At 37.4% G+C, this 27,650-nt stretch overlaps 1 protein-coding gene across 4 annotated transcripts in view; it reads left to right on the top strand.

The window, feature by feature from the left end:
• Positions 1–27,650, top strand: part of AKAP6 (A-kinase anchoring protein 6) — a 274,206-nt gene that overhangs the window by 26,500 nt on the left and 220,056 nt on the right. For all 4 annotated transcript variants that reach the window (XM_032113046.1, XM_032113047.1, XM_032113044.1 and 1 more), the window contains exon 2: positions 26,709–27,066. In XM_032113046.1, the coding sequence (XP_031968937.1) occupies positions 26,743–27,066 (324 nt within the window). In that variant the 5' untranslated portion in view covers positions 26,709–26,742. The remainder of the gene's footprint in view (positions 1–26,708; positions 27,067–27,650) is intronic.

The following is a 27,650-nucleotide window of genomic DNA, read 5'->3' as shown; positions in this document are numbered from 1 at the left end:
TGTATAGTTCACTGTGTATTTAATTATTGCAGCCGGGTGAAAGAGTTTAAAAGATGAGTTCACACTGCAAGCCCAGTAACTTAGAGGATAAACTATTTCTTGGGAAGCTGGATATTTGGCTTCAAATCCCTTCTCCGCTATGGGAATTTATATCTGTCTCACTTCCCAGGAAAGTAGCTTTAATCACATTTTCCAAACTCAAGCTTTGATTAAAAGAGCCCACTCTTCAGTCTCTGAAAGTGACATATTTTGACCACATCCACTGGAGCAGGTATTTATGGAGGACATTGGGGACTTTATGCATCCTGTTGGGGTCTTAGTATGAGACAACCAGTGAGTGTTGAACAGATTTAGGTGGCTGAATACATGCTCCAGAATGGGACTGTAGTTCCTCAGAGATGTTACAGGATGCCAGGGATTTCACACTTGTCTGAGTTAGTTTTGGCCATGCAAATTAGCAGCTAGATGTTAGAATTGGACACCTGAATAAATATCCAGCTCTAAACTCATGTAAGCAAAGTACTTTGCTCTGAATCTCATGAACTTCCTAGGGATTTGAAATAGCTTTGGATGATGTTAATGACTGTGTGGCCTTCCTATAATTTTGAAGTCTCAGGCAATCTACAAACTACTCATCAAAATGCTATTGCACAAGTACGGTAGTCTCATTTTATTATTCTATTGATGTCTACTTTCTTGTCTATTTAGGTGACAGCTAACCACTGCTTATTTCTGCCTGGGGATGCAAACTCTTGTAAGAACATAATATTCATAATTTGCTATCAGTATTAAAGTAAGATTGTGTTGATATTTCATCTAGTACTACAGCATGACAATTAGAATGTATTAACTTCCCTAAACTTACTGGTGATTCTGTGTTTTGGTTTTGCTTCTGCACTTTACATCCAATGTATTAATGTGTGAGCATTTAAATATGCACTGGCACATTTATCCTGAGCATTTTAATGTAGAGCTAGGTGGACTGATAATCAAAAGTTGAAAGGAAACTGTCAAAGCAGCAGGAGGTTAAAATAAAAACTGGAAAGCGACAATATTGTATAAACATTTAGATCTGATTTTGCCACAATAGAAGTTCCTGAAATAACTGCATAAGCATTGTTTTGTAGGTAAGAAGACAATCCTCTGTCTGTTTTAAAAAAAACCCAAAAACAAAAACCCACCAACTGTCCTCTCCACCATTCCTTTGCTTATGAGTTTACGTTGTATTTCAACATAAATTTTAAGGCTTCGAGTTGACATGAGTGTTGAGATAAGCCACAAGAACAATGTATGAGTGGTGGAATTGGTAGTTGACACAATTTGCTTGTGAATATGAGTTTAATCTGTCCTCTTCTTTTCTAATATAACACATAATATTAGTCGTAAAGTAACTGTTAAGAAATTTTTTTTGTTTTTTCCCATTCTTGTTTATGGTGCACAATGCCAGTGAACTTTTGAATGAAAGTTAAACTGTTTCTCATTACTACCTTTGCTTGCTTTACTCAGATTGTAGTAAGTCTGCATACATTCTTTGAAACAAAATAATGCGGGCGAGGGAAGGCAGTGATTTATATGTTTGAGGCCTTAAGGGCAATTTTTAGTTAAACATAGTAAAAGTGGTTGTATTGTGCTAAAGAGGTATAATACATCATGAACTTTAAAATGTGCAAAGGAGGTGATAAAGAGAACTTGTGGTAATGGCCCATAACATAATGATCTAATAAAAGTGATAACTGAACAGCTGACACCTGTAGTTACAAAGAACCTCTGAAGAAAATGATACTAAATCTGTAGAAAAATCTGAGCAAATCTGATATGACTCTTCAAAGTAGTGTGGTAAAACGACAAGTTTAGGGTTTTGTTAGCAGAGTCTGCAGTAGGCATGCAGTCTCAACTACCAGGGCCTGCATAGCTGGAAGTGTGGAGGAGTTAGGGAGGCCTCTGGAGTTAGGGGAGCAGGGTATAGGGTAGTACTAGGGTGACATAGCCCGTAACATTGTAGCTTGGGGTTTCACTTTATACACAGTAAGGCCAGACTGCAAACAACACACAGTGCCCATGTCAGGCCACATTTGTATGGCATGTCACGTACACAAATGATTAATTTTTCCTTATTTGGATGGGGGAAGAGTTTTGTGAAGTGCAGTGTAACAACACTTGATTGTTCTGTCTGGAATAGAGGAGAAATTTCCCCCCTTGTTGTTTCTGTGTCCTAGAGGAAACGCTGGAGCAGTGTTTCCAGTAGGTGAGCAGCTGTGGTCAGCTGTCCCCTCAACCTGCCCACTGCCCTCTGTCTCCTTCCCTCTTAAAAGGACCTTGGACATGGGGGCACAGATTTTGTCACACAAGCAAGTGTCAGCATAGTTGTCAAGGGCTCTTTGGGCATAAAGATCAGTTCTCAAGATTGTGAGGAATGTGTGTACAGCCATCTGTGTCACTGGCAAAAGTTCAATTACATGGTAGCACACATGTCTGCACACCCAGGTATGTGGCTGGGATGCCTGGGGGAGGTGAGGCTGCGGCTCACTTCCCTCTGGAGGGTGAGCAGCTCTGCTGTGAACAGCTACTGGCAATATGAGATGCAAAACTTAGGAGCTTGGAATGCAAAATACAACAGGACTATTTATGCCTACTGCAAACAGCCATTGACAGCTCCATATTTCATATTATACAAACAAAAGCTGTGGTAATGGCAGCTGATATAGATTCTTACTGTTTAGTCATGCCAGCCTTCTCTTGCATGGCGTCAGCTCAGATCCTGTAGAGATTTCATGTACTTTTTCCCCAAGAGAGGGTCATGTTTTTTTCAAGGCTGTGAGTCATGCTTTGCTATTCTTTTACTCTGAAGCTTAACATAAAAGATCTGATGTGCAGTTTGTGGACTGTGTGAGGCTATAAATCCCTCATTCTGAAAAGGGTTAGTCTCAGTCTATAATATATGTGACGGTTGTGGTTTGACAACAATCACATGGCATGTCACAGCAGTTTTACAGGAATTGCAGACAGGCTTGCTGTTCATAGAACCATATTTATATAAACAATTCTGCAGCTCTTCAAAGATGGAGCAGTTCTGTGATTCAGTGAATTTTCAATTGCTTACATGTCAAATAAAAAAAGAATCTATTAGAATGAAACCTTGAGTAATAGACACTGAAGCTATATACAAGATTGCTGTAATTACAGAATATATTGCAGTATGTTTGAAACAGTTATGAATGTAAGTACAGAACATTCAGATTCTGCTTGGGTATATTATGAATTAAACAGAATAATTGCATGAAATAGGTGAAAAGAAATGAAAGAAGAGGTCTATTTTCCTCCTTCTGTCAGGCTGTGTTTTCAAGGGTTGCAACATACAGACTAACTATTCCTGACTCTCTGACTATGCCCTTTTGGAAGTAGATCTATTACTTGTCACTTGTAATAAACACCTCTTTTTGAAACTTATTTTCAGTGTCAGAAACTTCTATTACTAGTAGACTGAATCAAACCAGCATGATGTATTGGGTAATACAATTTAAAAGAAGGCACCCAGAATAGGCTTGCTGCTTTATCAGTCATGTTACTTCAGCTCTACTTCAGGAAACATTTATTGAAAGATTGTCCTGAAGATGATGCTTTCATGTCTATTTTCTGAAATTCTGGAAAAAGGTTAGTGGCTGAAAGTTTATTGGAATAATTTATTTAATGGATTCAAGAAAAATCCTTAATCTAAATTTGTTGGTTTTTTTTTTAATTGGTCACACTGAATTTTCTGTAGAAATATAGAAAGATACAGAATAAGAAAAAATAACCTCCATAAACATTAAAAAGTGTTTTTAATGTAAAGCCTCTTTAACTTCAGTCTCTTTTTTCCTTCAAAACTGCTTTGAAATAAAATTTTCTCTTTGCCACAACAGAAAATTTATCAGAAATGCTAACTCATGGTAAAACACATTATTGACAAATCAGCATGTTTTTACTAATGAATCTCTTCATTTGGTGGCAGGAGACAGGTTATAGCAGTAAAATAATGTTAGATATTCAGAACGGTAAAGACAATAAACCAAGAATTCTTAACAGCATGATCAGAAGGAGTCAGACCCTTGTTTTCCTGGTCATTCAGCATTCTTTACTGTAGTGTTGTGAAATACAGTATGGCCTAAGGGTCTGAATTCTGACTGCAGAAATCCTCATATATGTTTCAGCAGCCTTTCTGACATTTGAATTTCCTGAGCAGTCTAGCTTTTAAAGTTGTTGGATTTTTGTATATGTTTGGGCCAAGTAAGTTTCATTTGGCTAACTGTTATCTTTCTTTCTTGATGAGCAACAGGCAGAGAATCCACCCTTTATTTTTTTTCCTCAGTTATTGGATTATCATGATTAATTGCCCCTGTTGCTGGAGACTTTTCTCATAATTTGAAATTGTCAGGCTTCAAATTTCATACCTGAGTTTTCCTCTGTTTTTAAGCATCTCTCTTTTTATTTCAATGACTTTTGGCACATACATTCCAGTTTTTCAACATTTTTTTTTTTTTTTAGAATGGTATCCCACACCTCCACACAGCATTCCATTCCCACTAATACTTATATTCAGGGGCAGCACTAGTTTTTTCCTACTGTTCCCAGGATTCTCCCATATGCTACGTATTGATTGCATTCCTTGATCATTGGTGTCCAACTCTACATTTGTTTAGATTAAAATGCATTTTATTCATTGTTCTAGTTTTCAAGAAAGCATGACCTTAGCCACCAGTGGGACTCTTCTGAAAAGCAGGGGGGCTTCTTGCTGTAGCTGGATGGATCATTCTTTAGCTTTCCACCAGTCTGTCTATCTGCAAGAATTATGAGCAGTGTTTTAATATTTGCCTCCAGATCACTGGTGTAAATGTCAAATAGCATTGGGCCTTGCTAATCCCTATGGGATCTCACTCAAAACAGCCTTCTTTGATTCCCCACCAAACGCTTCTTCCCACGATCCCTTAGCTAGCCAGCCACATCTTTGTTCCTTTTGGTGTATGCTTTATTTCTATTGAAAAAACACTCCATGTTTCATTAGTGTTTACATCTCCTTACTGTAAGCATGACTTTGGGGTTAACAGGCCCTCACTCTTGCCAAAGGAAACCCTGCCTATGTGCCTGAATAGAAGCAATCAGCACAAGAAGTGGATAGGTTTTTATGGGGAAACTCACATTATTTCAAGTTGTTTCTTCTCTCCTCACAGGAGAAGTGCATTTCCTGCCTCCAGGCCCGTTTCAGTTGTGTCTGTTAAAGATGAGTAGACTTGTTCAACCAGAAAGAGATTCAGGGCAGCAGAGGGATGGCAAAGACTGTCGCTGCATACTACTCTAAATTTAGAGTTGCTCTTTCAATTAACTTTTTAAATTAATGTTCAATGCTGTCCTCTATCTCTGTTCTGGTAGGCAAGAAGATGGTTTCTATTCTGACTAAAACTGTTTGGTAACAAGATAAAACAGGGTCATTAGTGTTACAGAAGAGAATACCAATTGCTATCATGCTATGTTAATCCAAAAGGATGCTTTCAAAAACAAAGATGTTTGAAACAAACTTGCATTAGAACTCCCACAAGGACCAATAACAAATGCCAGAGTACACCTCTTGCTTTGCCACTGTTATATTGTCCTCGTTGCGAATATCTATTTATATTTTTTAAATGAACTTTCCATAAAGTTCGTAATGCAGATACTGTTCATGGAGATACTTTTACACACTAACAACATTGTACTAGTTCATTATATATTTCTATTTCATCTGTATGTTTCTGTTACATAGTGGTGCATAAACTATCTAAGTAAATTTTTCCAGATTTCAGAATATTCAGAGAGAATATTTGCTCAAATAAACCTGCATTTCTTGGCATTTAGAACTACTTTTTGATCTATGGGATGACAGTTTCTTACTGATAAAGTAGTAAGTTGAAAATTGGGGTGCTTTTGTAGGGTAACTACTCAGCTGCTTTCAGTTAAGGTTATTTCATGAATGAACAGTCAGCGCGCTTCTGGTGAGCTGTGCAAGGCTTGATGCTGGCATACGCGCAACTCATACTTGGTGTGAGAAGGGAAATATATTTCTAACACAGATTGTAAAGGTCTGGTGAAGTGGGATTCTCCCCAGGACTAGAGTTGCACCATCCTAGAATATTCTGCCTGGCCTATGGCTTGAAGATCACAGTTTTCCTGTAGCTCCTATGTCATAGCTGATATCCTAGATATTGAAAAGGTATGGCCTGGGTGATGGTGTTTGAACAAATGAGTTGAATTCTCCCATATCTAGTGGGTAGATACTGGTAGGGAAAATGATTGCCATTTAAGAATTACTGGGTATGAGATTGTTTTGTAGATAAGTTTAAAAAGAACCTAACCTAATTTTAAGAATGAGAAGTTAATTCAATTAGAAAGGAGATATCACAAGAGAAGGGGTAGAAAGCTGTTTAGTCATAGAAGTTTAATGAGACTGCAGTCTAATCAAATTGTTGATGCCACTGTTGCCTAAGCTTGCATGAAATCACATGGAGAATTTTCGAAATAATTACAAACAAACAAAGTTTAAACTACATCTGTGGCTATGAAAAGTTTATCAAACAAAAACCTCTTTTTGAAGTGAATATTAGGGCTGCTTCTGAAACTCACTCATGTTTTAACTTGTTTTTTATGCTGGCATGACTGAACTTTTTTCCAGTTATTTATTGTCTTACTCTTACAGACCTTCCCTTTACTTAGTAAGCAACTGCTTAGAATCATTTTGCATTGCAGAGTTACTGAATAGCAGACTATAATATTTTTTTAATTATGTACATTTTTATGGCCTGTATCAAGGGATGTTAAAAAAACTAGCATGTGATATCATTATTCACCTGCATTTTAGTATCAAGTATGATCCTCTGTCAAGGAGGAGATCATAACACTATTACGTGTACTCTTCAAAGGAGCAAAGAAAGATAAACATGCAGGATCACGGAATAGCTGAAAATGACAGAGTGGTGAACATAAGTGAATTACAGTATCAAGCAAATCTAGAAATGACTTTGCAGTTCTGGCACTTTCTTGGGACTACAGAAAAGGAAACACCTAAATTTGCTTGTAATAGACTTGAAAAAAGCCTCTGTGCTGTGTAAGTCTTGTATATTTACAGTGGCTATTACTTTGCTTTTCCCTTCCCTTTATTGTAAGTTATTGTTTGCAACCTTTAATGCCTAAAATTCCCAGGTATCAATTTGGCTCCATTTTGTTGCCTCTGGTGTATACTGCAAAGAGTTATTGGCCTGAGTAATTTGCTCATCAAAGAATGAAAACAGAGATATAGGGAGGTGATTTACTTATTCAACAAATGCAGGATGAGCAGTAGAGCAAAGGTGTCAGACATGGTTTGTTTCTCATCTACATGATAGAGAACGTGAGCACTCAGCACTAGAGCAGGAAATTATTTTCCATGCAACTCTCTTCCTATGATACGTTCCATATCATAACAGGATTTTGTTCCTCCTAAAAATGTTTAACAGTGAATTGAAGAACAAGCTTGGGAAGGACAATTACCTTATTACATTGTCCTATATAAATTACTATTCTAAGCTCAGAGGAGATTTTAAGCTGTCATAGTTTTCATTCCACAAAGAAGTATTTGTAATCCTTGCAAAATCAATTCTTCTCAACATAAAAGACCAACAGATCCACTCGTCCATGGTTCTGTTTCCCTTTTACTTTGCAAAATAACTTTCAGACAGAAGCATCTGTTTCTGTTTAAAACACTAAAGGGATGTAGTTACCAATTAAAAGAGTGATGCAGAAAATATCCATGTCATCTTAACTGGGTCAGATTTTGGCAACTGCAGAGGAAATTACCTTCCCAGCAAACTGTTTGCCTCTCCCTCCCTCCCTCTTATCTTTTCACAGATTTCAAGATTTTTCCAGAAAAAACATTATCATTTATGGCAGGGTCTATAAATAGCATTTAGTTCCACAGCTGCTGGGAACACAGACATTTCTAGCATTTTCCACTGTTTCTCCTTATAGCTTTCTGACAGCTGGAATATCCCAGTCCATCATTTTCAGTCACTAGGGTCTAGAATGACTGAAGGTCATCATACCCTTTTCCGAGTTTATGAGCTAGACCACTTTTATTTTTTAATATGTTTTTGCAGATTGTTTCCTTACTACTCCTTTGATCAAGCAGCTAACCAATGTTTGATGTCTTGTTTTTTTTCTACTTGAAGGGAACATAGTCCTAAACCTGAAATTACTGACTTGAAGCCATTTTTATCAGAACAGACCTAAATAGAATCACAGAATCATAAAACAGCCTGAGTTAGAAGGGACAACTATAGGTCATCTAGTTCCAACCCGTGGGCAGGGACATCTTCTACTAGATCAGGTTGCATAGAGCCCCACCCAACCTGGCCTTGAACACTTCCAGGGATGGGGCATCCACAGCTTCTCTGGCAACCTGTTCCAGCAGCTCACCACCCTCACAGTAAAGAATTTCTTCCTAATGTCTGGTTTAACCTGTTCTCTTTCAGTTTAAAGCCATTTCCTTTTGTATCACTACACGGCCTTGTAAAAAGTCCCTCTCCATTTTGTAGCTCCCCTCACATACTGGAAGGCTGCAATTAGGTCATGCTGATGCCATCTCTTCCCGCTGAATAACCCAAATTCTCTCAGCCTTTTCTCATAGAAGAGGTGCTCCACCCCTCTCATCATCTTACTGGCCCTCCTCTGGACTCACTCCAGCAGTGTCCTTCCTGTGCTGGGACCCCAGAGCTGGATGCAGCACTGCAGGCGGGTCTGACCAGAGCAGAGCAGAGCAGCAGAAGAGACACAAATGTTTTTCATCGGTTGTCTTTTTCCTTCTTAAACCTGTCAGACTACTTTTGTACCATGTAGGAGAGATATTTTAGTATTACTCAGAAAAAATACGTTCCAATCAGTGTTAAATGTTAGTTCTATTTTAATCACTAATTTTGACCATTATATTTGCATATTATAGTGGCAATACATTCATATATATATTACATAATTTATGTTTAGGTGGGATCTTGCACTAACTTGTTGAAATGTAGTTATGGTGTGTTTTTGAGTCATATTACTATTTCTTTGAATTCTTGTCTCTATGTCTCAGAAGTGTAAATGTCCAGGAGAAAAGAAAGAAAAAAGTAGATCCAAAGAAATTCTACTCTCCATGGATTGGTTAAATGATGGGACAACTGAAATGTGCAAATCCAATGGTATTTAACAGCAAAATTTTCTTTTACTGCTTTGGTTTAATCTAAGTCTGTTTCTACAGACTTTTACTGTACCTGCAATGAACTGAAGTGACCCACGGCATCGAAGAGGTATAGAAATAGGTACTGGTGTAATAATTTATAAAGTCTTTGAATAAGTAAAAGTGCACTTCTGTACTGTTAGATTTGAAGAAACAGTGGATATTTCAGCAGAAGAAAAGATAAGATAAGGCCTTTAATTCTAAGACTAAGCCATTTCATATGCCCTACGGCTGGTCAGAACTAATTTCAAGTTAGTAATCACGTGTGTGCATATCACGAAAGTAGAATAACACATGTAAATTGGAATTTAACTGATGGTTAAACAGAGCAGAGAGTGTGTCATTAGATATTTTTGACAAAACACATTCTTTCAAAATTAAATTTGAACACATATTGCATTTTTTACCTGCTAAATTAGGTTTCTGAGGATCTATCCCTGACTAGAGTTTACAAAGCTGAAAGGACAGGAATGTGTCTTATATCTTGTCCTAATAAGAATAGTCACACATATTGTGCAATTCAGAATTCTGTGATGGTTTTTCTCCATTCCCTTGTTCCACATGAAGAACAATCAAGCAGAATATTGTTTTCCCTCTATTTTCTGTGCAACTGAAAATATTACTGAATACTTGACCTCTTGCCACACACAAATAAATCACATTTGCCAAATGTGAAGCCTCATGCCTGGAGGAAAACCACTTCTTTGTATTTGGAAAGAAAAAGTGGTGATGGTAGTTCCTCCTCCATTCACAAATCGTTGCAGGTATCTTAAAGCAAGTGCTCTAATTCCTGCTACTTTTAGGAACTGGCATCCACTGTGAAAGAAAACACCTTTAACAGAACTTTATGAGGTGTTTTGAGTGGAGCTTGCTCAGTTGTTCCAGTTCAATTCTACTTTTTGTAAACTTCTTTTAATGCAGTTGTTGGAATTGAGGTCTGAGCAATCCCAAGTGATTATCCTGAAGGTTCAGGTAACTCTAGGTTCCATAAAATCATGTTCATTTTTCCATCTCTCTGAAAAAAACCTTGAGTTTTTGGGCAAAAAGTCAGTGTTTTAACGTATGCTGAAAACCCGTGTTCGTTATATTACTATAGTCATCACAGTTGCATGGTTTAGTGTACCACAGGATGGCAACAGCAAGTAACTAAACTGAAACTCTCCAAGATCTATTTCAGAATAGCCTTGAGAAAACAGTTTAACATGTTTTGAACTTTTTAGTGGGTTTTTATGCCTTTTATGCTCCTCCAAGTTCCTTGGTTTAGTTGAGGAACAAATAAGTGTCATGGGAGAAATTCTATTTTGTGAACACTTCAAACCTAAAAAGCACTGACATCTGGTGAGAGGAAGTCTCATGGAATTTCAATCCCAATTTCCAGACTAAAAGCTACATAGAGCATAAACAGATGCATGGTATTTTCAATACAGAATTTGCTATTTAAGGTTAGGAAAGCACATAGAGAACTACACGACCTTTTATAAATTAAATTATTTCATGCTTAAAAAAATTATAATTTAAATTGCATCTGAGATTGCAATCATTATCCTATAACTGCATGTACAGTGCACACAGTTCTAAAATGACTGTGCATTATTTTTCTACTTTTTAGTATTTTTCCATACTAACTTTTTTTCTGGAAGAATAAAATATCATGCATGCATACAGTTCACAGCTGTATGTTTACACAGGTGTCTGAACAAATTTCGCCTATTCAACTTGCTTTTCCTGAGCAAAACTTTTAATTTAAAAAATACCCCATAAATTGGAGATATATGATTGACTTGTAACAGTGTGTTCAAAAAAGTGATAGAAATGTATTTTTTAACTAGGTGCTATTCCATCATCATAATAATTTTTTTATGCACAAAATTTGAAGGTCAAACTGAATAAGAAAATATAGAATAAAACTGTGAAGAATAATATGGGCAACAATTGCTATTACTTCTGGATAAGTGACTATTTCTCAATTCTGCCCATTTATATTCTTCCTTTTTCATGCACTTTGCACATGACTAGTAGTAGGCTGGAAAAGTTGCTGAACTGGAAATACCAGTAACTATATTTATACATACTGACTCGAAATTTAACCAAACAAAAATATCAGTTCATATAATTATTTCAGTTTTTCAGAAAGTGTTTAGATCCTACTGGTTTTGTAGGTGCTTGATCTAAAATGTAATTTGCATAGCAAATTAATGGACCTCCTGTGGACTGTTTTATGGCGTCTCTGTTAATTGATTCCTATTATTAACTTGTTCAGTACAATTTCGAAAATAATAAGAAAATTATGTGAGGTGTACAGGTTGACTAAAAGTGTACACCATATATACGCGGAGGACAGGGAGTTTGCAGCTCATTTCTTCATAAAATGTGCTGGTGCAAACATCACCGGCTGGTGGCAGCAGACAGGATGTAGTGGTTTGGTCCAAAATACTCATTACTGTTTATCTGCTGTGAGATAAGAATTAGGAGAAATGCAAAACAGGCACCAAACTTGAAAGAATATAAAGAAGTTTATTAACAGACCTAAAAGAAGAAAAAAAAATTATACCACCTTCAGAACTCTCCTCCTCCCCCCACCTTCCTCCCTTCTCCCACTGACAATGTTCAAAGACAACCCTTAAGATGTTCAGTCTGTTTACCACTTCCATAATAACCTTGTTCAGTCCATTTAGAAAGAGAAGTCTCTTCTTGCTCATGCTATGAAAACATTATCACAACGAGACAGCCACCCACTTCCAAATATTGTTCAGTCCATTTAGGAAGAGGAGTCTCTCTGCCTGCGTGTGAGTCCTTTCCCCCGACTTGCAGCTTTTCCCGCAACTGCTTTCGAGGGTCCACTCTTGAAGTTTTTTGGGGTACAATTTTAAGGTTGAGCCGTTCAGAAACAAAAACAGAGGCCCTTCTCCTTCCCTGGGAGCAAAGGGTCTTCATCATCTTCATCGTTAGGACTATCTCTGGGAGCATTTCTAGGGACTGAGGTTTTCTCCTTTCCCATTTGGAGCAAAAGTCCTCATCTGGTTCATCTCTCCCTGTCCAAACTTCTCATGAAATTACAGCTGCGTCAGCATCTGCCTATCTCAGCGCAGGTGCTTTTGCTCACGAGTTGAACACTCCACCCCCCATATCTTCATGAAATTACAACAGGATACTCTGATATATCATAGCTTCACAACAGAATTTCAGCTTTAAGCATCTCCTCTCTCTCTTCCCTCAGGTTTTCAGCTCTTCACAGCAATAAAAGGGTTAATCTCACCTCGGCCTTGCAGCTTTGCAGCTGGAATGTTGAATGTTTCTTATCGCAGTGGAGAGGGGGGAGAGCCGAGCCGCTCCGGCTGCCCACGGCAAGGCAGTGGGGGGGGTTCCACAGGTGGAACAGGTCCATCGGCTCCAGGGTGGCCGTGGCCCGGCCCGGCCTGGCCCAAGCAGGGCCTGGCCGGGCCCGCTGGCCCCCACACGGGGCCCGCAGCCACCTGTCCCAGTGCCGGAAACGAGAGAGAGCTTGGAGGGGGAGTTTGCCTATTCTTAAATGTGGATCACAGAGGTGATCACAACTTTAAGTGGCTTAGAGAATTGTCCATATTCAAACTGGCCAGCTGATAGGTTCTATCAGTTCCCAGAGGAAACTGTAAGCACCCCTTAGCAAGGACGTCCCTTCTGGGACTATGCTTGCTAACCTATGACACAGGATGAGATCTGTCATTCTCGAGCTACTCTTACGAAGAAAGTGGTATCTTAAGATTGTATTTGGCTAGTATAATTATTTCTGGTCCTGGAAAATTTAATATAAAACCCCAGTCACATTTCTAGGTGAATCTTCTGTGCTTGAAAGCACTCAGAGAAGTCTCAGAATATGATGCTACATGTACTTTTCTATATTAGGAGAAAAAAAAATAAACCAAAATGAACAATAATTTTCAATAGCTGTCTGTACATTCTCATTGTGCAGAAGGACATTGTGTAGCCCAGTCATAATGAGGCAGAAAACAAAGACAATGCTTTCTGAGTTACAGGGATTCAAGGATCAGAATCAGAAATATCCAAACTTATATCCAGCTTATTCTCACATAAAAGTAGCTTCTGTAGCCATAGACTGATGCCTTTCTCTTCTGTGCCTGCCCACAGATAACTATAAAAGTCAAGTTGCAACTGACTGTGCAGGTGGTCAAGTTCTGTGATATCGGTTCTTATAGTGCGGTTTGGTCAGGACTCATTGTGCAATCTCATCTTTGAGATGGTCTTTTAGTGTTGTAAGGTGATCTCTTCACCATCTTATCTGTTTGGTGTCACTAAGAAGTTTCTGTATTTGGGTGGCTCTTTGTCCCATTATCATAGAATAAGAGTCAAAATCGTTGAGGAAGGCAGGAAGAAATAAAACAGTTATCCAGAGTAAGTAGAATTTCTGTTCAGGGTCCTTGTTCCCTGTAGTGAAACTCCAAGCCTTAAATCTATATCCTTTCCTTTCTGGAGTCCAACACTCATGCAGACAGAATTGATGCTTCAAGCCATATTTTCTAGAGTTCTTGGGTAATTTCTTAAGTACAATCATAATATCTAGTCCACCTTATAAAGCCTTAGAACAGAGGCAGGTGCCTCCTTTGATAACAAGACACTGTGTACAAACAATGAAAGCAATCTTGTAATTTTATAGACGATAATGAATAGTACTGGCTTTTCCCTCCTGCACTTGCCTTTAGGAAGTAAAGATTTCTATCCTGCTTAAAAATGTGTAATTACAGGTATAGTTCATCTTTAAACCAAAATTTTTACTCAAATGAGTTTGCAGTTTGGGGGTTTGCATGAGTACCTTACTGCTTGGTCACATGGGACTTTGAGAAGTATGTCTTGCAAGATTAAAAGAGGAGTATTATTCTCCCAAAGAAGTTCTGATTGGCAGAAAGAGTGGACATGTTGTTTTTCATGAACAATGGCAAGTGGCTGAGATTTCTCCTTTGCTATAGCAAGGATGAATTGGAATGGTAGGAAATATGTCAATAGACCACTGGAGGTATATATGTGAAAACTCCTGCCTGTCCATTTCTTGGTTGACTATATTCTGTTCTTAGTGGTTTGCTCTGAAGTCTGGATATTTAGTCATGTGGATGCCGAATAAGAGAGTACCATCAGGCATGACACTGAATGTTTGTATTTTCCTAAGCCTCCATTCTGATGTTGCCCTCTTGCTGATTTTTTCCAGTAGTATTGTTTTTCTCCAATGTCTTCCTTGAGTCATTTTGTTGTTGTTGTCTGCGGTTTCAGATACACTCAGCCTCTTCAGTTCACTGGGGCAAAGTGCCTCCAATAATATGCCAGTCTGCCTTGGCACACCATGACAGTGCCGTGCCTAAATGTGCTTAAGGTGGTGCAAGCTGTAACGTTGATATAGATGAACTGATGGAGTAAGTGCAGTGCAGTGACACACTATTTCATGCTGATCAGCAGTGGTCTTAGTTCTTAACCTGCTGGAAACTTTCTTTCTAGAACTGACAGAATAATAATAAATCCCCTTTTATTCCTGACTGCATATTTTCCTTTTTTTTTTTTTTGTTTTTTTTTGTTTTCTCACAACAGCTAAGATCTGTTTAAAATTCAGTTTCCTATTACTCTGATTACTGGCTTTTTCAGTCTATTTCCTAGCATCTGTTTTTCTTGCACCCATATTTAAGCTTCTTGTTTTCTTGTCGCTCCTGCTGATCTTTCATTCCTTTTATCCTCCATTCTGTAGTCCTTGGACTTTTGCTTTATCTGCTTCTTTTCACAGCACTGGTGAAATGCTTAGCTCATAGAATACAAAAGTCACATCAAAACCAGGTTTGTGTTCCTTTATCCCCAGTCCTTCAAATGATTATTCATGCGTTCTTCAATGACCGAGCTTCCTTGGAAGATTTTGTGCAAGAATCTATAGTTTTCCTATGAAACATTTCAGTCACTTCCATAGCATCTTCAAGACAATATATATCCAGATTGGAAAAAAAGCTTATCAGAAGCACTTTTTTCATGAGTGTAGTCAGACTGCAAGGGTTTGGGCTTGCCCTTAACACTATAAATAGCTTAAGTGTTGATATGGGCTACATAAAGGGGATAAAGAGCCAGGCCTGCTTGCTAGCCTCTTCCTTCCTTCTATCCTTCTTTTCCTCCTTGTTTCTGTCTCGCTCTTTTTCTCTCCTTCTCTTTTCTTTCTTTGTTTGCTCTTTCAGTCATTCCGTTATTCATTCATTTTTTCTTTTGTTCATTCTTCTTGTTGATCTTTCTTTCTTTCTCTCTCTTTCTTTCTCTTTCTTTCTTTCTCTTTCTTTCTCTTTCTTTCTTTCTTTCTTTCTTTCTTTCTTTCTTTCTTTCTTTCTTTCTTTCTTTCTTTCTTTCTTTTTCTTTCTTTCTTTCTTTCTTTCTTTCTTTTTCTTTCTTTCGTTCTTTCTTTCTTTCTCCCTTCCTTCCATCATTCTTTCTTTCTATCATTCTGTCATTCTTCCATTGTAAAATATTGTTCTAGGTGAACAAAGATGCTTCCTTTTTTTTTCCTCAGGGACTGTGCTTTGAGTAATATGTGTCAGCACTATACTTTCTCTCTGGAACATGTATAATATCTAAGATTTGTACAGAGCTACTGCAAGCATCAGTATTACTTCTGAACTACTAATATTATAAATATTATGTCAACACCTTTTACCTAGTTAAAGTTTTGAAGAAATAATTTTGTACCGTGAATTTTCAGAACCATCAAAACTTTTACTCCTCTTCTAGCTTAACTTAATTTTGGTGTACCTGATCAAATTTATGGCAAAAGAAAGCAGTGTTATGTATGAGAATTACTTAAAAGGGTAAAAACATTTGTGCCTTAATTTTATGTGTTCAGTTGAAGAACCCCTTAAAGCCTGCTTTCTTATTTGTTTCATTTTATTTACTTCCATGAAATTGATCTTAGTTAAATGGTAATTAAAGAGAAATCAGAATCAGAGTTACTTATCTCAGGAGATGCAGTCTGTAACAGTGTTGGTGAATAGTAAATATTATGTACTTCTGTACTCATAAAAGTGTATGAGAAGAAAATTTGAGAGCATTTGTTACTGAAAATTTTCTTGGCCACTATCAGTGTTGTTGAAACTGATTTTGAATTTAAGAACAAAGTTCTGCAATGCCAATATTTTTAAATTTGGCTAGAGTTCAGATGCAAAATGAAGTTAGAAACATGCTTGAATACTGTTTAGAGATGCTTTTGATACTGTTGATCATAGTTTTCTTTCAACAACCCCAGGTGGTGCTTAAGGCTGGGGGCAGAGTGGCTGGAAAGCTGCCCAGCAGAAAAGGACGTGGGGGTGCTGGTTGGAGCAGCTGAACATGAGCCAGTGTGTGCCCGGGTGGCCAAGAAGGCCAGTGGCATCCAAGCCTCTATAAGAAATAATGTGTCCAGCAGGACCAGGACAGTGATTGTCCCCCTGTACTGGACACTGGTGAGGCCACACCTCGAATCCTGTGTTCAGTTCTGGGCCCCTCACAACAGGAAAGACATTGAGGTGCTGGTGTATGTCCAGAGCGGGGCAGTGGGGCTGCTGAAGGGTCCAGAGCACAAGTCTGATGAGCAGCTGAGGGAGCTGGCATTGCTAAGCCTGGTGAAAAGGAGGTTCAGAGGGGACCTTATTGGTCTCTACAAATACCTGAAACGAGGTGGTTGTCAGTCTCTTCTCCCAGGTAACAAGTGACAGGATGAAAGGAAATGGTCTCAAGTTGCTCCAGGGAGGTTTAGATTAGATATTAGGAAAAAATCCTTCATGGAAAGGGTTGTCAACATTGCCACAGAAGTGGTGGAGTCACTCTCTCTGGAAGTGTTCAAAAAACCTGTGGATATGCCACTGGAGGATGTGATTTATTGGTGAACACAGTCAGGTTCTAGGTTTACAGTTGCACTTGATGATATCAGAGGTCTTTCCCAGCCTTAACGATTCTATCATTCCATGATTCTAAAGCAACTCTATTCATTATCTTTGGTCATGGTGCCAATTGACTGATTACTCAACAGGACTGGATATCTATTTTTGGGTGACCAGTAAGTCCACATCTAGTGGCAGGATTTTATCCACATTGTGATTGAGGAGGAAAGAATTTGCAAAATGGTGAAGCCATGGTTCGTCCTTGTAGTACATCAAGTGTCTTATTTTAATGTATATTAAAAATTATTCCCCAAAATAAAGAAACCATTTTACAATGCACTATTACTGTGATAACTGAATGCCTGAAACAACTGAATGCCTGAAACAACTGAATGCACACATTTGATAGTGTATTATTGATACGAGACACTACCATAAACCAAAACAGTATAGCAGAACCTTTCATGAGCATGACTCAGTACAAAAAACCAGCTTGCACTCCAAAGAACTTAGTCTATTTCTGTGAATCCCCAAACTGAGAAAAAAAGCAATTACTATGGTGTTCTTCTAAAGAAGACCTGAGAAAATATTATATTTCACAGCTAAATTATTTATAGTAAACTTTACATGATAGTGAGAATTTACAGGACCAGCTAGTCATAGAGTGTTTTGTCTCATATAACACGGAATACTGCTGTTCAGAAGGGCTCTCTGGTCTCAGCTGCATTGTGCGTCATTCCAAAAAGTAGGAGTTTCTTCAAAAGTCTGTCTTTATTATCATAAAATTGTGAAAATTTAGTGTAACAAAACTAGTTTCAGAAATGACAGAATGTCTTGTGGCTATTTTGACCTATTTTATCATTAGGATTGGGGCTGGGGCAATTTAAATGCCTCAAGTTTCACCGTTGGGTCTGACATGCTAATATTGTGCCCTGTAGAAGTCTGCAGGTAGATTGTTGTTGGTTTGGGGTTTTTTTAATAACATTCATACTGACTGACAGAACATCCAGTATTGCAGTACCTGTAACATATTTAAGGAAGAAGCTGAAATTATGGTCTTTCAGCTAGAGAAAGATGTGAGACTTGCACGGCAGGGAGACATTGGCTGTGGCTGACATACTTTGTCTAGTACATGTGAGGAAGTTCTTCTTATCTGACCTTTTATGAGGTCGTATTGCTCTTGATACAAGTAATTAATTTCTTATAATCAACTTCCATAATAAAAAGGAATAAGCTCATTTAGCCCCTGGAAATTTTTCCCTGAAACAATGTTAAGATTTCTCCTAAGTGATTAGCATTTATTTGCAATGAAACTAGAGTGTGAAATTGAAGTGAAACATTATTTTTATTTGCCCTAACTTTGAGCTAAGAGTTGCAGCAGTTTCTTTCATTCTGCTGTGATAGGAAAAATCCTGAAAATACTGATTTTGAGGTAACATCTGAGAAAAAGAACCGGACTGGTTGGAAATATTCATTGAAATTTGTTTGCATCAAAACACTGTGGTTTTTAACTGCCATTATTTGCTGTTTTTTTTTTTAATTATTATTTTTTATTTTCTATTTTGGAGGAGAAAAGGAAGATTTAAAAAAAAAAAAAGGTCAGAAAAAACCAAACTAAAATTACAACTGGCAACAAGTGACAACCAAGAAAAATCTCACCTATTTTTTTCTGAAAAATTTTAAAAGCTATATAATTGATCTAAGAATTCAAAGAGGTTATTTATAGGAAATTTTCGGTATAGGATTTTCCTGTCTTGAATTTGTAAGCTCAGACCAGTGTTGCAGAATGAATTAACCTTCATGTAAAAATACCCTGTTCCCAGCCACCAGATAAATATATAATTACAGAAGCAAACTTGAACTTGGTTTCTGTGAATGATAAGATATTTTCAGGTAGCTGAAACTAAATAAGGTGTTTTTTTATATTACTAGATGTTGAGTGTTTTCATAACATTGAAATGAGGAAGTTTCCTTTAATGCACAATTCAAATAAAATTTAGTGTTGCAAAACAAGTGGGCTTTCACATTTTTCAGCATCAGCTCCTAGAGAGCTACTTGTGTCTAAGCTAGCTGTGTCTAAAGAGAATTAAGAGCAATCCTGCTTGGAGCAAGAAAAGTTTATTACTGACCTCCTGCACCACTTACTTGGTGGAACGCTGGTACCCATGAGCGGATGAGAATTTCAAGAAAGTGACACATACAGATGTGAAAGGAAATGCAATGTTTGTTACTTTTTTCTTTTAGGGCATGGAAATAATCTGTTTGGTATTTTGATGGTGGATGACTTCTCAGAAGAATTTCTTAGTGACTAAGGTGTTTAAGATCATGGACGTACAAATGCATAGAAACAATTGTGGATCTTTCTGCTCTCCTACCTGCCTGGTTATGAGTCAGATTTGGTAGGCAGTCAAGGACCCTCTGGTGTATACACTCAAGTGAATAATCAGATCCTCTTTTGAAACAGAGTGTTCTCACTTATATCTCACTGTCTCTGTCTGTACTGAAAGACCATTTTAAATCCAGATTAGTATTCAGCCAAGCCTAATCTTCATTTTGCTATCTTCCAATTTAAAAGATGTTTCACACTATCTCTTTGGAGAAAAATTTTGGAACAAGACACCGCCTTCTTACTAGAATAGTTATTTTTCATCCTTCACCATCTGACTTTTGTAGCTGAAGGGAAAAACTATTTTATGTTTGCAAATGTTTTGCTCGCTCTTAGTCACTAGAATGACAAAAATGGCTTTATCCAGGGAAGCTAAAACAACCTGCCCAAAAACACAAATTAAAAAAACCAACAAAAACCCACTCACGTGTATGCTGAAAAATCAGCATATAAAAGTTGCCACTATGTACTGCTGGCTTTCTGGAGTGAAAATTAGGACAACAAAAGCCTAGGGTGGTGTAGCTCAGTTAGCTAATGAAGGGTGCTGAAGTAATGATGAGTTAATATGAAACGGCTAATTTGTCTTTGTCAATTTTAATGCTAATCTCTTTGTACCACATCATCTCCCAGACACTGTTACTCACTGCAGGGCAAACCTGCACTGAGTTAGAAGGACCAGAAAACACAACTGCTCATCATAATATGTTTGACTCTCTGAATACTTTCCTCTGTCTGTATGAATCTGGCACTACACAATTGTTTTCAATGTCTGTACATGTTGTAGTGTAGAATTTTTTTCTCATGTACCTCACAGCAGTTGTCTAATGGGATCATTTCCCGCTAGTCTCCCTGCTTTTTTATAACTGAGAACATAAAATTATATGAGCTGGGAGCATATAAATTTAATGCACTCTTTTGGGCAAGACTTCACTTTTTTGTTGATGGACTGGTTTTTTTTTTCATGCACATATCTTAATATTTGTCTGTACTAAGTTTAATCATATATGTTATTGCTCAATTTTTTTGCCTTGTGACATCTTTCATTTACTCAGCATTTCTATTTGTCCCAAGTATTTCAATACCTTCTGCTGACTTTTTTTTGCTTGATTTTTCACCCATTTTTCAGGTCATTGATCAGTTTATTGAGAAGCACAGTGCTTAGCAGAGGTTTCTGTGAAACCCAGCTTGTGACCTGCATTTGTTCTTCATTCCACTGTTTATTGTTTCTGTTATTTGTCCATTCAAGGACCTTCCTTCTTATACCATGGCTATTTAGATTCATTTAGCCTTTGGCATTGGATCTTGTCAAAAGCATTTTGTTGGAAAACACCAATAATATGCTTTTCGAAAGCAGCAGGGGGTCTTCCTCTAAAAAATGGTGTTGCCTCATTCTGCTACAGTTTCTACTAGTTCTCATGATATAAACATCATGTGAAAGGATCTGCAGAGCCTTTCCTTACAATCTAATATCCTAAGAACCAAAAGAAGTTACATATGAAGACCATGCACACCACAACCATCAATTTGCCTATTTTACCAGTGGCTTCTTGCAGGTTGCCTGGGTGTCTAATGCCTAGACCTTATGGACTATTGGTTTGTTTCACAGTCTCTCCTGCTAGGCCATCAGTTTCAGACAGATCCTTTGCTAAATCCTCCAGTAGAATTTCCGCTTTCCCTGATTTGCCACAGTAATTTCCAATTTCTGGCTGAACACTTGCCTTTTAAGTTCCACATTTTCCTTCACCTTGTATTAGAAAGAGAAACAGTAGATAGCAAAGAGTATGTTGGGTCATTGCAGTGTCCTCTGATTTATTCACATAGACAGGAACTCGAACATCCATGGTCGGATTTCCACTGTTAAAAATTGATGGTCTGGCTTTGCTTCCATTAAAGCCTTGGGAGCAGACTTTTTAATGGACTTCAAATCAGTCACATTAAAAATTGTAATCATGATTCATGTTGGTGTTCAGGTTTAATATTGGAATTACTGTGCAAGCCTCTTTGGTCTATATCCTCAAGGAACTGAGGCACCATCTTATTCCCTATCAGATATACTTTCTAAGAATCTCACATATGAAATTGGAGGCCAAGCAGTCCTAAATGAAAAATTATCCAAATTGTTCAGAATTTTGAATGTAATAATAAGATAATTGCAAAGGAGTAATTTTTGAAGTGCATTCACGAGGAATGATGTGAATAGAAAAACCTAAATTGGGTCCATTACAATTCAGCTCTTTCAAAGCTTTTTGAAATTTATTTCTTAAATCATATAGCAAATCAGCAGCAGGATCAGTGTAGCATGGATAGTGTTACTGTAATATTAAATTCAGTTTGCTCTATATGTTACTGACATGATATATTTCAGGTTTTTTGTGTACTGACATAGTTTATCTTTGCAGTTGATACAGTTAATTACATTTTCAAGGAAAAGTATAATGAGCTTTATAACTTGGCAGAGAATTCCTAAGACTACTGAAATGGAAAAGACATTATAATATAAGTTGCCTGTGTAAGACATTCATTTTCACTGTATCTATTCAAGAAAATTTGGCATCAATGAACTCATAAAATCTGATGTTAAAATTTACATTATTAGACTTCAAAGTCAGCAAGCAGACAAAATTATTTAGTCATGGAGTTTCTCTGGGTTTTTTGTGGCATTTTTGAGATTGAAATAAATTGTTTACTTGACAGACAGGTGGCTGTAAAGTGATTACAGCTGATTTTAACAATATGTGACAGTAAGGGAAATTAGAGCTCATTAACATTCATTAGACCCAGTGTCTGCACCACTGATCAATGACTGGACTACTCTATGGCTTAAAATGCTTAATGATTCTTTGTTTGACAGGAACTAACTGCTACTGGAGGAAAATGTGGATGATCTGATAGCTGGCAGAGTGAATGTGGCCTGCACTTTATAAACGGGGGAAATGTGAACTACTGGGGAGCAGAATGAGTGCGAGAAGCCTTTCAAGGCTTGTGGTGATTGATAAACTATATTATGGTTGGCACAGACATTCTATGTTCTGCATAAGAGTGTTAGCATCTGACTGAGCAGAAAAGCAGGGGAAAGTGAGATTGTCTGTGTGATTAGGTGATCAGCCATCTGTTAGGCATAATGCACTTACTAAAGATGAAGATAGAAAGCATATGTGTGCATGTGCTTACACAGGATCTCTAACCTTTTATACCAGTATCCATGACAATATAAGACTGTATATAAAGAATTAACACAAGGCAAAAAAATATGCTCGATTCATCTATTTTTTTTCTCCCACCAGAAGGAATGCAAGCTGGTAGCTGTGTTGTGTAGTTCTTAAATGTGTCCTTCAGCAGACTGAAAGAGTAGCTTTTGAAGCAGCAGAAATAAATAATTTGAGGAGTATTTTTAGAAATAATGGTATCATAACTCGCGGTCTGATTGTGACAATAAAAATAAAGTTATGCCCTGCAAATGTTGAAAGATGAACCTTTTATTGATCAGGATATTTGACATTGCATTTTCATCTGTTCACCTGCAAATTTAAAATCAGCTGCTTTGTACAACTATTCTGGGTACAGAAAAGGCTTGGTTTAGAAGAAAGCTGAAATGTGATTTAGTACGGCTTACCCACCTAAAACTGTTATTGATGCTACCAGGATTTTTCTGATGTAGAAAAGGAGACTGAGCACAGCTTTTAAGTTTCATTAAAAAATTTTGGCAGCGATAGAGGTCCTGCTTAGAAACAAAATAATCCCTTCTTTACCTCATTGCAAAAATTATTTTTGCAAGGTATAAAGATTGCCTCGAAAAAATTTATTCAATTTTAATATGTGTTCTAGCACTTATTGTAGTGGTTTACAATTCACAATTTGTACATCCTACAAAATCTGGAAAAACAAAATTCTCCAGAAATATAACAAAATTTAAGGTCAGCATTTACATCATAAATATCAATATATGACCCCAAAGTATTGTTTAACTTGATCATCCCTTCTTATCCCGTTTTTTTTAGCAGATGTTTTAAGTCTGCTATGCGACAGCTTGCTACATTGTTCTTAAATACCCTTTTCGAATTTAAAATTAAAATTGGTTTTACTAAAATTTATCGTACGTCCCTTATGGTACGTTATGCAAATAGTGGAACTGATGGGGATTTCCATGCTCTATCTTGCTGGTTGTACCTTCCATATTTCAGTATGAAATTGTTCTAAATATTGGAGGAGAAAGGATACAGCTAGAGGACAGTAGATGCAACTGCCCCTGTGAGAATGGAGTGGAGAATAGACAATTGGGTCCTCTTCAGTGGTTGGTGGCTTCACAAAACTTCATGAATACAAGGCTTGCACGTGGTCAGTAATCCAAAAGGCAGAACTTCTGATCAAGAGTGTTTCGGCAAGTTTTATGACTCCTAAATTGCGTAAAATAGATGTGTCTATGAGGTTGGCTGCTGCTGCTGGGCCTTGTTGTTTGCTACTTCGTACTTCAACATCAGAATTTTGTAAAAACACCTCTGCACTGGGGGATTTTCCTATTTTCCTGCCATACGCAGGGAGTGCCGGTGCCCGCAGGGTGCCCTCCCCGCGCCCTGTCAGCGCCGGCGGGACGAGGCAGAGCTGTCGCTGCTGCTTCGCTCCCGGGGCAGAGGCGCTGCTGCGGGCGGGAGGTGACGCGGAGCTTTCGGTTTCTCCGGTGATTTTAGGAGCTCAAGTGTGACCGCCCTCCTTCAGTGCCAGTGTTCTTGGAGAGCGCAGGAGGATCTTTCTTTTGTCCTTCCTCGCAGCGTAGCTGGATGATGATGCCTTTTTATTCTGCCAAGAATCAGTTTAAAGAAATCTGTGTCCTAGTGTTTGGATTCAGTCATTTCCAGCTGCAAGTTTCTCCTTTCAAGCATTTGTGAGCTTTTTAAAGCTTTCACAGGCCTTACTAATTCGTATCCACAGAGTATTTTATTACATTTGCAGAATTTTTAATTTTTTTTTTTTTAAGAATGTGAAAAGAATTATTTATTTTAAAATTTCTCCACATATTCTTAATTGAAGTGTTGCAACTTCTTCTGATCTGGCAGAAAGGAAAGGATTTAAAGGACTTGACTGTAAGAGCTACTAGGATTAAGGAGGCATTAGCTGTAATGCTGGAGAGCCACTCTTAGAGAGTCAAGCACATCGTAACAAAAAACAGGTCAGCAGGTTCCTAATGGTTGCTAATTGCACACTCAGTGTGTGAAAGCTAGACGTGCTCTCTGCATGCAGCATGGGCTAGCTTTTGTTTGCTTCTGCAGGAGCATGTTTTCATTTCTGTTTGCTAATTGCTTTACTAGAGCTGAGTCATACTGCAAAACTCTGTAAGAGTGCCAGGGGTTATTTTATGTGAAAAACTACGAAGCAAGCACTGCTCTTCCTGCGCTTTGGTATCGTTTAGTGATTCACAACCAACTGTTTTGCTGATCGGCATGTTTAACAATAAACATGCAGAAACAAGGACCACATGTGTTTCACCAAAATTTCGCTTTCAGGAGGAAATATTGTAAAAAAAATGTTTTAAATATTGAGATCGTTTTGGCTGTTAGAACAGATGAATTCTATGCTTTAGAACTGGGGCTATGATCAGCAGTGTCTAAGACAAAAATGTTACTACACTGATTTTTCTAACAGTATATGTTGAGTATTTCTGGCACCAGAGTTTAAGCTGAAAAATGTAGGCAATGTAGAGAGATGAACTTAAAAAATACTCAGCTCCCTGAAATGTTAATTTCATCTGGCCCTGCTGCAGAACTTTTTATTTAACACCATTTAATTTGGAATTTTTCAAACTTTGAACTAAAAGACTTGGAAATTTTACAGCAGGCACTGAGAATATTTGCATTCTTCTTTCATTCCCTTTGCTTGATTGCACTGATAGAAAATTTTGTTCTGAAGTGCCAAATTAATATTTAGTAATAATATTTAGCATAATTTAAATATATTGTTTTGTGAACATGTAGATGTGCAAACGCTGATTTACTAGGTAGTGGAGGCGTAGGAAATAAAATCAAATTAACATAAAACATAAAATTTTTGTCCTTCCTGGCTATGATAAGTGATATTGTCACTGGGTACTTTGATACTCTCACTGCCTGCAGGAGTAGTCTTTAGATGCTGAGACTCTGCGTGAAATATTTAGGAATATAACTCAGTAGTCAAGTATAGTTGATTTAATAGTGAAAGGCACTGTTTTTTCTACAATCTTATAGCTTTTGTGTTAAGTAAGTAAAGTTGTTTTGGGTTGGTTTTTTTTTTGGTTGCTTGTTTTTGGTTTTGTGGTTTTTTTTTTGTTTTTTTTGTTTTTTTTTTTTTTTTTTTTTTTAATGCATAGGGTTTATGGCAGCCTTCTTCTTGTGTAGGACACATGTAAGTAGAACACACAGAAGAAGAGGTACAAAGTAAAATGTTTCACTTATTTACATTTTCCAGTGGACCTCATAAGTGTATATTGATGACACAGAACTTGGGCTTTCATAAAGACACTTTGTAAAATGGTGTTTTAATTTTCGGTATATATTTTCATATTTGGGATTATTATATCTACATTTTGCTAGTGTTGTTGCTTATTGCAACTGTTCTTAATCTAATAAAATGACCAGAATTTAAAATTCAAAATGAAAATCAATAAATCAACCAAGTGTCCTCAATAAGTGCTTCAAGTTTGCCTGCAAATTTTTTGTTGTACATGATCAATAGTAGAGTTGGAAATTTAAATAAATCTTGAAATAGTCTGTGTTTAGTCTCAAGTTTCAGGCCAAGGAATATGTTCCAATATGTACTAGTTTACAAATACCAGTTTTGTATTAACTTGTGGAGTTCAGCAAAGTTCTGCTGACTTTGTCAATGCTCATTTATTTGTATTGCAGTTGTAGAAAATCAGAATGTATTTTTCATTAATGAAAACTATAGTTTCCAAGGCGATTGGAAATTAGATGAGAAATTACAATTGGAAATGGCTATGAGAGAAGTGCAGTATTCGTTATTTTTCTCGTGCAAAGGCCTTGTTTGTTCAAATAAAAAAAGTTATTTTGAAAAAATCTATTTAGCCTTGAACTTCCAGTATAAATTTTTAGGGTGAAGAATTTATTTAGATGTGCAATACATCTCAGACATTATCATTTACTCCTTGTCTTTGAATACTTTGTTGCTAAATTTGGTCTTAAAACAGCAGCGTGTTTTCTTTTTATCTTTGCAGCTATTTTTGAAAGAAGTATGGTTTAGACTTTCACATGTTAGCCATGGATGTAGCACTTTCTCCCATGAGAACACAAGAACTGGATCCGATGCCATCTGATGCCTCTCCCATGCTCATAAACATGACTCCTACAGTGGAACAAGATGGGGAAGGGGATGTCATGAAGGACCTTGACTCTGGCCAGCAGTATGAAAAGCCTCCTCCTCTACACACTGGGGCTGATTGGAAGATTGTCCTCCACTTGCCAGAAATTGAGACCTGGCTTCGGATGACATCTGAAAGAGTCAGGGATCTGACCTACTCGGTCCAGCAGGACTCGGATAGCAAGCATGTGGATGTGCATCTCGTACAGCTGAAGGTATGATGAAATTTATATTACAGACTTCTCAGTGAAGGTGTCTCAATCAACTCTGCCATTAGTAAAATAAACAAAAGGGCTTTTCCTAACTGCTGAAGCGTGTCTGACAGCCTGTGTTAAAAAGTGAATCAATCCTTTTAAGGGAGATAATAGAAACCACTTAATTATCAGATTTTTTTCAATGTTATTTGCTCATCACTTAATTCAACAGTCATAACCACATTCATGAACATATTCACACTCCAAAAGTAGGTAATAAAACAGTAGCAGTAACCTGACTGGACATCTCACAGGTGCCCAGAAATATTCCCAGTGATTTTAATGGGCTTCTACACCTAAAACTCCCAAATAAAAGTCCAACAAAATTCCAACAGAGCCACTCATTTGAAAAATATGCAAGTTTCAGAGGTAGTAGGATACACATGTGATCTAATGTCTGGCCTTTCAGTTATGGAAAGATTACATTGAAGTCTGAATTCAGGTAGAACTGCATTAAAAATTTTAAATATTAAAAAGTTTTTCTCAGATTTTTTTCAGATCAGAGACTTGGTGAGAAATATGAAGTGATGAGAGTTGAACAGTAA

This window comes from Corvus moneduloides, chromosome 6 (assembly GCF_009650955.1).
Source record: "Corvus moneduloides isolate bCorMon1 chromosome 6, bCorMon1.pri, whole genome shotgun sequence".
NCBI classification, from domain to species: domain Eukaryota; kingdom Metazoa; phylum Chordata; class Aves; order Passeriformes; family Corvidae; genus Corvus; species Corvus moneduloides.
The sequence above is the reverse complement of the archived record's forward strand: the minus strand, read 5'-3'. Positions and strand labels throughout refer to the sequence as shown.